The following is a 14616-nucleotide window of genomic DNA, read 5'->3' as shown; positions in this document are numbered from 1 at the left end:
GTTGAGAGTCTGCCTGCCGATGCAGGGGACACGGGTTCGTGCCCCGGTCCGGGAAGATCCCGCATGCCGCAGAGCGGCTGGGCCCGTGAGTCATGGCCGCTGAGCCTGCGCGTCCGGAGCCTGTGCTCCGTAACGGGAGAGGCCACAACAGTGAGAGGTCCACGTACCACAAAACAACAACAACAACAACAAAACCCCCAAAAAACAAGACTTTGCAAAACCTCCATTTTCCTATATTTAAATATTCATGATTTAATGTGCAGAAATGCATAATGTTTCACTCAATGCCAGGCTCTGATTTGTCTGGGTAAACAGTCCAGTACCAATAAGAAATGAAATGTTAGTCTTTGTATTTGAATTGAGAATCTATCCTTTCTAAGGAATTTTTTTTAAAATAAAATACTTTTTAATAAAAAAACCCTGGATGAGTGGCTGAAAGACTTTCACCATTTTGACATGCTTGTATCCTTGTCTCATACTGTGTGGATGGAGCCAAATTTTCCAGAAGGGTGGCCTGATGATGACCAGCAGAGAAGATCAGAGGTGCTACACTTCCAGCGTTGAGTAAGACATTGTACTCCACAGGTACTTCGGGGGTGAGGATCCCTTTAAAGAGAGAGAGAATAAAAACATGTATGTCTGTTTGGTCAACAAATGTTCCTCTTTTTCTTTTTTTTTTTAAATGCTCCTCTTTTAAGAAAAATGTATGTTTCAAATTTTAAACTTAAATGTATACTATTGCTTAATATAGCGATTAATAACTGCATGAAACTTAAGTTGGAAAACATTAGAATGCCTATTCCAAAAGTAAGAAATGTTTATCACCCATTTTCGAAAACAAATGAAATATAATAATTCTATTCAAAGATATACTGTACAGGCAAATAAAAACGAAGGCATATTTCAAGGCAAATAAATACAAGGCAATTAGAAATGGTCATATATTTTTCCTAGGCTTACTTACTCTTAAAGTACATAAAAAACCCCACCAGTTTTGCTTGTGACAGTAATTTTTCTGTAGGCATTGTGTATGCATCTCATCTGACACGGATCCTTGACATAATAGCCCATAAAGTATCCAAATCATAGTCTACCTAGAGAATTCCCAGTGCATTAATTATTGAGTCAGGACAGTCTACTCTGTCAGTGAGACTTATGGACCTAAATGTATATGAAGTTTGGGTTCAAAAACTGTCATTTTTCACAATGCCTCCTAAAGAAAGAAGGTCCTGTCAGTTTAGCCTCTTTAGAATCTATTCATAGAATTAAGTGCCTGTAAGTTTTATTTGGCCATGAACAACATGCACACTTTCTTAAGGAGAGATTATAAGCCTTGAATGAAGAATATATTGAAACTTTAGGCCCACTAAAGTTTCTCATCGATCTGACAGCTTCTAACATGTGGGCTTCCTTACTTACCTTTGTAATGCTTAAGTAAGTTTCTTTGCTACAGAAACAAGGAAATCTACAGCACAGGACTAAAGAATGAGGTCTAAAGAATGAAATGTGGTTTTGCTTTTTGTAGCTACAGCTCCAATGTATGAGGGGCAGAAGAGCTAGCAAATACCAGAGGTGTTCAGTATTTTGTGTAGGATAGATGAAAACAAGGATCCTCATCAGAAAGACTCATCAGCTGTTTCCTTTGGAAAGGTGCTAGATGGTGCTGAATTTGGCAATCCAGGCTGAGAATTTTAATTTTAAATTTAGAGCATCCTAATGAAACTGTTGCTTTTGTCCTTACAGCTTAACTTACTGTTATTCTATCATCGATTCCTAAATTCTTCTCTCTAGCTTTATACCTTTCCTCGTGTTCCAGATTTGTATTTTGAACAGCCTCCTTCCCAGAGACCTCAATCTTAGCAGGTCCAAAAAAGAATTACACTATTTTCCACTCCCAAACCTGTTATTCTTCTTTGGTTTCCTCTCTCCATTTCCCTATGCTGGAGGCCTTGGAGTAAGACCCTTAGAGTAGACCCTACCTTCTTCACTCTCAAGCTCAAGTGACAAGTATATTCTATCATTTGTTTCTTCAAGAAGTTTGGGTTTTATATATAATCAGTGAACAACAGATTGAAAACATGTGAGCCAGGAAGTAGGGTTACCAGTTGGAAAGCGGTTGCATGGTTGTAGCAATAACAAAACAAGAACAGCATTGCACTGCATTCCTGTCTTATGCCAGGCAACATACATTATTTCATTTCACATCACTGGAATGTCAACTTCATACAGCTGGGGACTTTGTTCTTCTCTTGAAGGTAGTTTCAGTGCTTAGATTTTAGTACAGAGTGGTAGCTCAAATGTTGATTGAATGAATGAATGAAACCACATGACAATACTGTAAGGTAAATATCACTATCATTTTTTAAAATGAGAAAACCAAGGGCCAGAGGAGAAACCTGTTGCAGATATCACACAGATTAATTGGGGTGGCCAGACTTGAACTCAGGCCCATTTGATACCAAAGCTTATCTCTCTATATTTATGCTGTCTCTTGATAATAAAGACTTGGATTAGGACAATCGGGGGGAAAAGTGAAAGGATAATTTTGAGAGAGCACACATAGACAGGCAGAACAGGTCTTGGAGACTGATTAGATACAGCAAAAAAAGTGATGGAGGAATTAGAATGACCACTGATGGAACGAAATTATAGGTAAATATTTAAAGTTCTGAAGAGCAGGTTTCCCAATACCAGGATACACACACCCTGGACATTTGTGGACTTTTGTCCAAGTATTTTTGGAGACAAGGACAAACGTGTCCTCTTTCCCAAAATCAATTTGACTTGTAAAATTTGTGAAATACACAACTCTCCTGCCCAAGCTAGGGAAAACCAGCAGAATCCCGCTATCCCTTGTTCACAAAAATTGGGTGTGGATTTTTCTCCCTAAAAAGCACAAGACTAGGAAATTTTATGTGTAGTGAGTGATGGGAACTTTCTCTACTCAGTTTTTTTAACTCTATCGTCACTTCAGAGTGGACTGTACACCAGCCGAAAACGTTTATGCAGACATAACCAGTGTGTTGAACAAGTACAGATACTATTCATGGTGCAGTCAAAACACAATTTAATTTTTGTCACTTACTACTGCTTTAAGATGAATTAGTTATGTGTAATCTTCCTCAGACATGGGATGAGAAGTTGGCTAGGACCATGATGCTTCTGCTTAGTGTCAGGTAATAGACAATTCTATATTATTTTTTTCAGATATCACAACAAAGATTAATATCTAGAAAATTTAAGTAAATTCATTTTCTCTTTAATAGTATAGTGAGTACATGTAACGAGCTCATTTAGAAGATATTCTTCAAGGCTTAATTCTCAACTGCAAGACAAAACTGGGAATGTTTTTACTGCTCCCAACAAGACTGCTATAATTACGAAGTTTGAGAGTTGCATGAAGGGGGTTGATTACAGGGAGCGTTGGAGACTCTGAATTTATTAATAGGTGAGGAAAACTTAAGTACTGTATTAGAGGTAAAATAAAGAGCAATATAATCAGGTTTCTTTTTTTTTTTCCCCTCACTAAAGATGTTCTTTGGGGAGAATTGCTCGAGGTAGTAAAAGAGATTGAAGAGTGAATCAGTACCCTGGTTTGCAATTTGACCTTTTACAGCAGGAAGATATGCTTATGGGAATATCCATCCAGAGTATCTTGGCATGTCACAGCATCCCACCTCAGATTTGGGGCATTTCTCCTTATTGTTACCCTGACATACTCTATAAAGCAGTGGGAAAAAAAAGGTTGCTGTTTGTATACACATATATATGATGAAATGAAGAGAGGAAGAATTGCCTGGACATTGGGGTCGGTTTTCTTCAGATTGACTTAATATCCTGAAATAGAACAGCATATCATGCTTTAACTAAAGAGATTAATAGAAAATGTACCCCTGAATGATAAATTATACAATACATTATTGGGGGATGGAGAGAAACACATTGGAATTCAATGCCAAATTTGCATGAATTTTTAAGGTAAAAAGCAAGACCTTAAAAAAATTGCAAGGTTATGGTGATTGCTTCAGGTTTTATCCAAACCTCCTGGGATTGCATGTTCATTCTGTCTTCTCTGATCTTAGGGTAGAACTTGTAGAAAAGTTTGACAAACACACATTTGAAAAATATGCCATGAGTCTTGAACTAGATAAACCACAGAATGGAGTCAGATCAACTCCCTCTTCTGCCTTCATTTGTCCCTGGTAAATTACCCACCCTCTATGGATGCCAGTCTCTTCACCTGTAAAATGATAACACTAATAGCCACGTCTTAAAGTGCTGAAAGTATTAAATTAAAAAATGTATGTAAAGCATTTTAGGTCATTACTGCAAATAGAAAGTACTGAATAAATGACAGACATCTCCACAAAAGGAAATGGAACAAAATGCAAAAAAACCCCCCAAAACCCACAGTTATGACACTGCTTTCATGTGCCTTCTAACACTTCTGAACCCATCTTTATATAAAGCTGCTATTCTAATTACAATTACAGCAATGCTATATTGAATCAAGTAAATATCTTTATAACTATCTTGTTACCCTAGTTTTATTTTTTACGTATACTTGGATGTGGTCAACTTGTCTTCCTGTAATGATATCCTCGTCTTTATTCTCAGCAGTAATTTAGAGTGGTCTTCCCTTTGATTTGTCTGAGGTTGCACCTCATTATATGTCTTTAGTCTGTACCTACTGGTCTGCTTCCAGTAACTTCTCTGCTTAAAAGGACAGGACTCCTAGGAGGTCAGGAAACAAAACTGTACTTCCACCACATTTCAAATATAGACATAATCTTGATCATGGCTGGTCAAAGCATGAACCCAGAAAAGGCAATTTTCCACATCTTGGTTAAAAATGTCCTTTATATACACCTATGAGGTGTTGAAACAGAAAATGCTCCTTGAAGCTGTGAACATGTCAAGCACTGACACGCGTTTATTTAGGAAGAGGGCCCGCTCCACTGTCATAATTTATAGGACAGTGACATGAAAGCCTCCTGTGTTCCTGCAAACCCTAGACCATCTGCAATGAGTCTGAAACGACCTAGCCCCCTGGTATTCTGATGACTAAATGAAATGAAATGGGCATATTTGTTAAAGTCAGCTGGCAAGCCACACGACTTGGTCAGTTCCTGAGTTCATAAATTTATGTCAGAGCAAGACGAGCAGTGGAAACTCACGTGAACCAATTTACCCGAAGTGCAAATGGCAGTTTTGTTATTTGGTGTCAAAGTTACCAGTTGCACGATGACAAGCTGCCATAACACATTTTCCTGTTCACTAAAGAACAAGGATTTCGTTGGTTAATATTCCTTGCGAGGCTCCTTTTCATAATTTACAACAACTAGATGCTGATAGGTTATTTAACATTTATGAAGTTAAGATGTAATCAGAAAAACCCTGATTATCTTTACAAATAAAAAAGTTAAATTATTCAACTTTTTTTTTCCTCTGTGGCTTCATTTCACAGCAGGTGCATACTTTACAATGGGACAAGTCAATCAAATAAAGCTTTTCTAAAATCTTTTTTTAGGAGCTGGAACAAGAACGATTCTAAGAGGAAAACTATTAATTCGGTTTGATAGCCACGTTTGCTTCAAACCACGGGCTGTGCTTCACATAATGCTTTTAACAAGTTAGCCCAATGTCTCCTTTGTAGAGATAGGGGTATCTTGGTTATGTCCTTTGGGGGCCATGGAAGTGAAACCAGACCCTCTTGAACACACATCCATACCAATTGTATGGAAATTTTACGTAGTTTGTATGATAGCTATCATCTTATGCCTCTTCTACCCAACTAGATGGTAGCGTTCTTGACAAGAAGGAGATGCCTCATTCATTCTTCTTTTTAACTCTCAAAATGTCACATCGTGCCTCACTCCTGAGAGGGTCCCGGTAAACATTTTCACGTTTGTTAAAATGAATAGATGAATCAATCCACTCAAATGTAAATGAATTACATCCTTTGAAATTTTAAGCTGCAAACAAAATGATTCTACTGGGTTACTGGATGAACTGCCCTTGAACTACTTTGTCCTCATTTACGTTTGCTGTATCTATGGCAATTTATTTTTTTTAAGTTTTGAACTGGATCATAGTACAATGCAGAAAAAAAATCATTTGCTTTATGTACTGTTTAGTGAAAAAATATAGTACAGTGGGTTTGCTCATAGAATTTGGAGTCAGATTCATTGTGGGTTTGCTCTGACACCTATGTGATGAATCACCTAGAGAAAAAAGCTTTTAACATCGAAATTGACTTTTCTCATTAGCAACACAGGGAGAACATTGGATGTACTACACGTTGTTATGAACATTAAATAGATATGTGTTAATCTCTTGGAAAATGCCTTGCACATATTAGAACTCAATAAGGTGAGATAAATTTATTAAATACCCAAAGCAAAGAGAACAAAAGCAAAAATACACAGATGGGACTACATCAAACTAAAGAGCTTCTGCACAGCAAAGAATGAATAGAATCAATAGAATGAAAAGACCACGTATGGAATGGGAGAAAATATTTGCAAACCACATATCTGATGAAGGATTAAATATCTAAAGTATACAAGGAACCCCTACAATGCAGTAGCAAAAAAAAAAAAAAAATCCAATTGAAAAATGGACAAAGGACCTAAAAATACATTTTTCCAAGGAAGATATACAAACAACCAACAGGTACATGAAAAGGTGCTCACTATCAATAATCATAAGGTAAATGCAAATCAAAACCACAGTGAGATATCATTTCACACCTGTTAGGATCCCTATTACCAAAAAGACAAGAGATAAATGCTGATGAGAATGTGGAGAAAAAAGAACCCTTGTATATCACTGTTGGGAATGTAAACTGGTACAGGCACTATGGAAAGCAGTACGGAGGTTCCTCAGAAAATTAAAAGTAGAACTACGATATGATCCATCGATTCTACTTCTGGGTATGTATCCAAAGGAAATGAAATCATTATCTCAAAGAGGTAGCTGCATGCCTATGTTCACTGCAGCATTATTCACAATAGTCAAGGATTAGAAACAACTAATGTCCGAAATGTCCATTAATGGATGACTGGATAAAGAAGATGTGATATATATACAATGGACTATTGTTCAACCTTAAAAAAGATGGAAATCCTGCCATTTGCTACAACATGGATGAACCTAGAGGGCATTGTGTTAAGTGAAACAGACAGAAAGACAAATACCTAATGGTATCGCTTATATACGGCATCATTAAAAAAAAAGTTGAACTCATAGAAACAGCAAATGCTGGTTGTCAGGGGCTGAGAGAATGGGGGAAATAGGGAGAGGTTGGTAAAAGGGTGCAAACTTTCAGTTATAAGATGAATAAGGTCTGAGGATCTATTGTATAACACGGTGACTATAGTAAAGAAAAGAAAAAAGAGGAAATATATGAGATGATGAATGTGTTAATTAAATCAATGGTGGGAATCCCTTCACAATATATACATGTATCAAATGATCATGTTATACACTTTAAATATATCACCATTCTATTTGTCAATTATACCTCAGTAAAAGTGAAAAGATAAGTGAAGTAATATGCAAAATAAACTACAAATCATTGAAATGAGTTTTACATTTTCTTCTGAAACTCACCACTACTTGTCACTCGGCTATTACCCTTATAAGAAACCCGAAACAATTACCAATGTTGAATCATCCCAATTAATGCAACATGAATTCTTTAAAAAGCTTAATGCCAATTTTGACTTTAAATGGATAGTATCTGATGTAATACACTGCAGTTGATGAGTTCACTGAACACCAAGATGCTTAATGTCTACCCGCAGGCCATATTGTGGCTAGTTACCCTTTAATCAAAACTTGATTAATAAAAATCATTTATATTCCTAAGCAATATTAATTTAAATGATTTCTCAGTAGAAGAATTGTTGCCAATTCTTTTCTTTAATGGACTAAGAGATAAATGTGACAGGAAAAGCACCATTATTTCAATGTTATGCATTAAGCCTAAATAACTCACCATCTTTAGTGAGAAAAAGCGGGTGTTGAATCCAATGATATTGTTAATTAGAAGATGATTAAGGGCTAGGATAGATCAAAACAGAGTCATCATCTTGATAAATTAGAAAGTCCCATTATTACCTTCAGAGTTTAAATAATTTTGAATGTTTGGATTCTGAAATGGCATGGATGCCTATCTCCATTCTTAATCTGAGTAAACCACTTACGTCCCATGAAGTATTTTCTTTTTCATTTTTCTATACATTTTCAACCACTAAGGTAGCATATATCCTTTTTTCTCTTTAATGAATGTGAAAATTCTGACCCAAGGTTCAGAGCTCGTAAAAGGTGAGAAGAAATGTTTAGGAATAAACTAATCTGGTTCACGTTGTCTGTAGATTCAAATAAGAACAGCCAGCATATACCCAGTGCCCACTGAATGTGGGCTTCTATAGGAAATCAAGTGTTTGAATAATTTTAAACAGCAGAAAATCCAAAATGTATTTATATTTGCCTGAGTGATAAAGTTTAGAAGCTTACTCAACATTTTTGTTTCTTTAATACTTTAGCAAACATTTTATAAGGACATGTTGTTTGTGTATCATCTGATTTGAAAGTACAAATGATGTACAGAAGAGCGGAAATCTTGTTTTTTCTTTAGTTCGGAGAGTTTTGATAATCTTACCTCTAACTTTTGTCAATAATGAGAGAAAGTAAACCAGGATTTACTTGGGAGGTAAAAGAAAGTCTACAAAGGGCTTAAAATAGTCTTTGAATAATCTCTCTGTAGTTATTTGAGAAATGACTCTTTTCCTTTCCCACCTAATTAAAATCTTCCTGGACCTGGAATCTAGCTTTGCTAAGTCATGTCTATTCTTTCTGCACTTCTAGATGGGTCAGTAATGGCTTCTGGTTACTAGTTCCCTCACGCCTCAGGAGATAACTATTGCCAGGTAGATATTTTCCCTTCAGGGGCTTGTCATTTTCCACCATTAATTCTTCTGGTCTTGACATGCCCCACACAAAAAATTTTCTCCCCAAATCGTTTGGTTTTCCCCAACACCTAGCTCTGCTTCTTGGCCCTCTAGGCTACTATTTCAGAAAACCTAGTTGCTCTATCGTAAATCTAAAAGACTTTGGGCAATAAATGGAAAGTATGATTTGGATTTAAGAGTTAAGCCAAAGACAGGAAGGAATTGCTCTTATAAGGCAGCAGAAGAGCGCAGACCTGAATTTGAATTCAGGCTGTGTGACCTTGAGTAAATTATATTACTTCTTCAAGATCCAAGTTTCTTATCTTAATATTTTGATAATGATATTACTTGCCTACCAGGGTTTGCATGAGAATTAACTGCAGTAAGGCAGGGAAAGTGCTTATCAAATTGTTTGGCACATACTAGGAATTTAAAACATGGCAAATATACACAAGTAATGTTAATGAATATGTGATATTTATCACAATTTCTCTTCCCCTGAATATTCTCATATACTCTCTGGCCTGAACCCCTTTTACTAACAGGATTTATAAACAACAAGGCAATTTATAGATAACACTGATAATTAACAATGTGTAAACTGAAAGCCCACATAATTGCATGGGTCATTTTCAGTTGCCAGGCAACCACAGAGATATTTTTCTCCCAGCAACTTACCTGTGTAAGGTCATTCTGTCCTTACTGACCACAAAACAAAATACGTGTGAAAATAAATCAGTTAACCACTATTTTGGCTTTGGACATTCAAGGGAAACTGGTTTGATCTGCATTTTCAGAGAGTTATCATAATTGACCACTTTTGACCACCCATGATGTGGGTGATCCATGGTTACTAAACTTGGAGCACATCAATGTCATCTGCCGAACTTAACTCTAGCCCAGGACATTCTTATTCAGTAAACTTGGGGTTGAGAATCTGTCTTTGCACAAGCTTTCCAGGTGATCCTAATGTTCACTCAAGTTTGGGAACTACAGGTATGGACTGTTTTGTCCATTTTTCAGCTCTGTGTATGATGTAATCACTTTGCAATGGCAGGAGGGTATGATGAATACCTAGAAAGCTCTTGATTGTCAGCAAATAAACAACCTCAAGTTATAACAAGTTTGTTTTCTTCCTGTTTAAAATATATATTTGTGACTATTCAGGAACAGAAAATGTTTTTATTATCCAAATCAAAACACAGCATGAGGTACTTTCCAATAAAATCAACTGTAGATTATACACAAGTCAAAATCATCTCCCTGTTTACTAAGTTCAAAATCCTTCTAGGCACCAGGGAAAAAGTTTAATTTAAGACTTTAATCTTTCCATATATTACAGGGTTTCTGTAATGGATTTTGTGCATCTGAAACTAAAAGATTGACAGGCCTGGATATTATGGATTTATTAAGCGCTGGTTACATGGTCAGAGCTAGTGTGTAAAGCATTTCTACAATATCCCTTAGGCTGGACTAGAATGAACAATTTCTACAAAATTGAGGTAGACAAGAGTTAAGGTGACATTAAAAAAGCAAAACTTATGCCTTATTTCACAATGATCCTTTTCTAAATAGAAACATTATACTTTAAACATGAAAATATGATATTGAACTCAAAGAAAAAATGACAAAATTCTGGGAAATTTGAAAGAAATCTTAAAAATTTACAAACCCAATCTTGCGATATGCAGTTTTATCATTTTGAAAGTGGAGGCCTTGGTACCTAGCAGATTTTGGGGCAAATATATATTTATTTATTTAACATCTTTATTGGAGTATAATTGCTTTACAATGTGTGTTACTTTCTGCTTTATAACAAAGTGAATCAGCTCTACATATGCATATATCCCCATATCTCCTCCCTCTTGCGTCTCCCTCCCACCCTCCCTATCCCACCCCTATATGTGGACACAAAGAAGCAAGCTGATCTCCCTGTGCTATGTGGCTGCTTCCCACTACCTATCTATTTTACATTTGGTAGTGTATATATGTCCCTGCCACTCTCTCACTTCATCCCAGCTTACCCTTCCCTGTCTCCGCATCCTCAAGTCCATTCTCTACCTCTACGTCTTTATTCCTGTCCTACCCCTAGGTTCTTCAGAACCATTTTTTTTTTTTTTTTTTAGATTCCATATATATGTGTTAGCATACAGTATTTGTTTTTCTTTTTCTGACTTACTTCACTCTGTATGACAGTCTCTAGGTCCATCCACCTCACTACAAATAACTCAATTTCGTTTGTTTTTATGGCTGGGTAATATTCCATTGTATATATGTGCCACATCTCCTTTATCCATTCTTCTGTTGATGGACACTTAGGCTGCTTCCATGTCCTGGCTATTGTAAATAGAGCTGCAATGAACATTGTGGTACATGACACCTTTGAAATATGGTTTTCTCAGGGTATATGCCATGGGGTTGCTGGGTCATATGGCAGTTCTATTGTTGGTTTTTTAAGGAACCTCCATACTGTTCTCCATAGTGGCTGTATCAATTTACATTCCCACCAACAGTGCAAGAGGGTTCCCTTTTCTCCACACCGTCTCCAGCATTTATTGTTTATAGATTTTTTGATGATGGCCATTCTGACTGGTGTGAGGTGATACCTCACTGTAGTTTTGATTTGAATTTCTCTAATGATTAGTGATGTTGAGCATCCTTTCATGTGTTTGTTGGCAATCTGTATACCTTCTTTGGAGAAATGTGTATTTAGGTCTTCTGCCCATTTATGGATGGGGTTTGTTTTTTTTTGATATTGAGCTGCATGAGCTGCTTGTAAATTTTGCAGACTAATCCTTTGTCAGTTGCTTCATTTGCAAATATTTTCTCCCATTTTGAGGGTTGTCTTTTTGTCTTGTTTATGGTTTCCTTTGCTGTGCAAAAGTTTTTAAGTTTAATTAGGTCCCATGTGTTTATTTTTATTTCCATTTCTCTAGGAGGTAGGTCAAAAAGGATCTTGCTGTGATTTATGTCATACAGTGTTCTGCCTATGTTTTCCTCTAAGCATTTGATAGTGTCTGGCCTTACACTTAGGTCTTTAATCCATTTTGAGATTATTTTTGTGTATGGTGTTAGGGAGTGTTCTAATTTCATTCTTTTACATGTAGCTGTCAAGTTTTCCCAGCACCACTTATTGAGGAGGTTGTCTTTTCTCCATTGTATACTCTTGCCTCTTTTGTCGTAAATTAGGTGCCCATATGTGCATGGGTTTATCTCTGGGCATTCTGTCCTGTACCATTGATCTATATATCTGTTTTTGTGCCAGTACCATACTGTCTTGATTACTGTAGCTTTGTAGTATAGTCTGACGTCAGGGAGCCTGATTCTTCCAGCTCCATTTTTCTTTCTCAGAATTGCTTTGGCTATTCGTGGTCTTTTGTGTTTCCATATAAATTGTGAACTTTTTTGCTCTTGTTCTGTGAAAAATGCCATTGGTAGTTTGATAGGGATTGCATTGAATCTGTAGATTGCTTTGGGTAGTAGAGTCATTTTCACAATGTTGATTCTTCCAATCCAAGAACATGATATATCTCTCCATCTGTTTGTATCATCTTTAATTTCTTCCACCAGTGTCATATAGTTTTCTGCATACAGGTCTTTTGTCTCCTTAGGTAGGTTTATTCCTAGGTATTTTATTCTTTCTGTTGCAGTGGTAAATGGGAGTGTTTCCTTAATTTCTCTTTCAGATTTTTCATCAATAGTGTATAGGAATGCAAGAGATTTCTGTGCGTTAATTTTGTATCCTGCTACTTTACCAAATTCATTAATTAGCTCTAGTAGTTTTCTGGTAGCATCTTTAGGATTCTCTATGTATAATATCATGTCATCTGCAAACAGTGACAGCTTTATTTTTTCTTTTCCAATTTGGATTCCTTTTATTTCTTTTTCTTCTCTGATTTCTTCTCTGATTGATTTTACAGATGGAGATAACTGAGACTCAAAGAAACTGACTTATTTAAAGTCAGCTAATAGCTGGCACAGATATATGATATCGCTTATATGTGGAATATAAAAAAATGATACAAATGAGCTTATTTACAAAACAGAAACAGAGTCACAGGTGTAGAAAACAAACATGGTTACAGATGTAGAAAACAAGCTTATATAGAAAACAAACTTTTGGGGAAAGGGCGGGGGAGGGATAAATTGGGAGATTGGGATTGACATACACACTACTATATATAAAACAGATAACTAATAAGAACCTACTGCATAGCACAGGGAACTCGACTCAATACTCTGTATGACCGACATGGGAAAAGAATCTAAAAAAGAGTGGATATACGTACATGTATAACAGACTCACTTTGCTGTACACCTGAAGCTAACACAACATCGTTACAGTTGATAACACTGTATCAAATATACTCCAATAAAAAAATTTTTTTAAAAAGAAAGATGTTTTCAAATCCTTACTGAGTGTGAAATCTTCAGATTAGCAATGACAATTTAGGCGTGTAATAATATGAAAATGACATGTAATTTGATAAACTAGGGGTCCCCAAACCCCAGGCTGCAGATGGTACCAGTCTGTGGCCTGTTAGGAACCGGGCTGCACAGCAGGAGGTGAGCGGCGGGCAAGCCAGTGAAGCTTCATCTGCCGCTCCCCACCGCTCCCCATCGCTCGCATTACTGCCTGAACCATCCCCCACCCCATCCGTGGAAAAATTGTCTTCCACGAAACCGGTCCCTGGTGCCAAAAGGGCTGGGGACCTCTGTGATAAACCATGGAACTTCCTGGTCACTTGGCTAGAAAATCATCAACTTTGCGTATCACCCTGGATTTTCTTTATTGCTCTTTGAGAACTTGTATGGTAAAAGACCCTGGACTGAATCTGAGAAGTCTCCAGTCAATAGGCTGAATCTGGTCTCAGGCTGGCTCTGTGATGCCTCATTTTACTTCGTGGAGCAAAAATACCACGGTACTATAAGAATGCCAAGGAGAAATATGCTAAAAGGCTGCAAGTTGGCCATGCTCTTCCATGAAGGTAGAAATCAATTCCATAAAAGGATATGTAAGTTTGTATATTTTTCACAGCAGGAGATTTGTATTTATTCCTCTGTTAAAATTAAGAGCAGAGTTCAAGAACAGCTATGCTTCTAATACTGAGATCTGAATTATAGTACTTTATGACACATCCTGGCGCTATTGATTATTCTTTCATGTTTTGTTTAATTTAATATGTTGCATGTTCATTTTAATACAAAGGTGGATGAAATCATTTATACTTTATATCTTAGAGCAACTTAAGTTTTTCTTTGCTTAGAAAGCTCTTCAGAGATTTTCTCCTGCAAATTTGTCCCCCCAAAGATCCTTTTTTCTTTGATCTGAGATTATGACATCAGAAGGATGTTGGTTCATGAGAATATAAGTTTTATATACTGGGTTGGCCAAAAAGTTCATTCAGGTTTTTCCATACCATCTTACAGAAAAACCCGAACAAACTTTTTGGCCAATCCAATATTATGCCTTTATGTTATCTTTATGCCTAAATTACATGTTTTGACTGAGTTATGTGTTCACTTCAATGCAAAATATGTCTGTTAATTATTTTATGGAATGGATCTGCTGATAGCCCAAATGACTGTTAACCAATTATTTTCAGTACCATGTTGAAATGTGGCTAAACTTAATCTGATGGGGACAACAGGGGTTTGT

At 36.5% G+C, this 14616-nt stretch overlaps 1 protein-coding gene across 1 annotated transcript in view; it reads right to left on the bottom strand.

Moving 5' to 3' along the window:
* USH2A (usherin) overlaps positions 1–14616 on the bottom strand; it is an 815986-nt gene that overhangs the window by 145452 nt on the left and 655918 nt on the right. The window contains 1 exon segment of the mRNA XM_032639255.1: positions 448–606. Within this exon segment, the coding sequence (XP_032495146.1) occupies positions 448–606 (159 nt within the window).

This window comes from Phocoena sinus, chromosome 1 (genome assembly GCF_008692025.1).
Source record: "Phocoena sinus isolate mPhoSin1 chromosome 1, mPhoSin1.pri, whole genome shotgun sequence".
Lineage (NCBI taxonomy): Eukaryota > Metazoa > Chordata > Mammalia > Artiodactyla > Phocoenidae > Phocoena > Phocoena sinus.
Note: the sequence above shows the minus strand (reverse complement) of the source record. Positions and strands in the feature narration are given on the sequence as shown.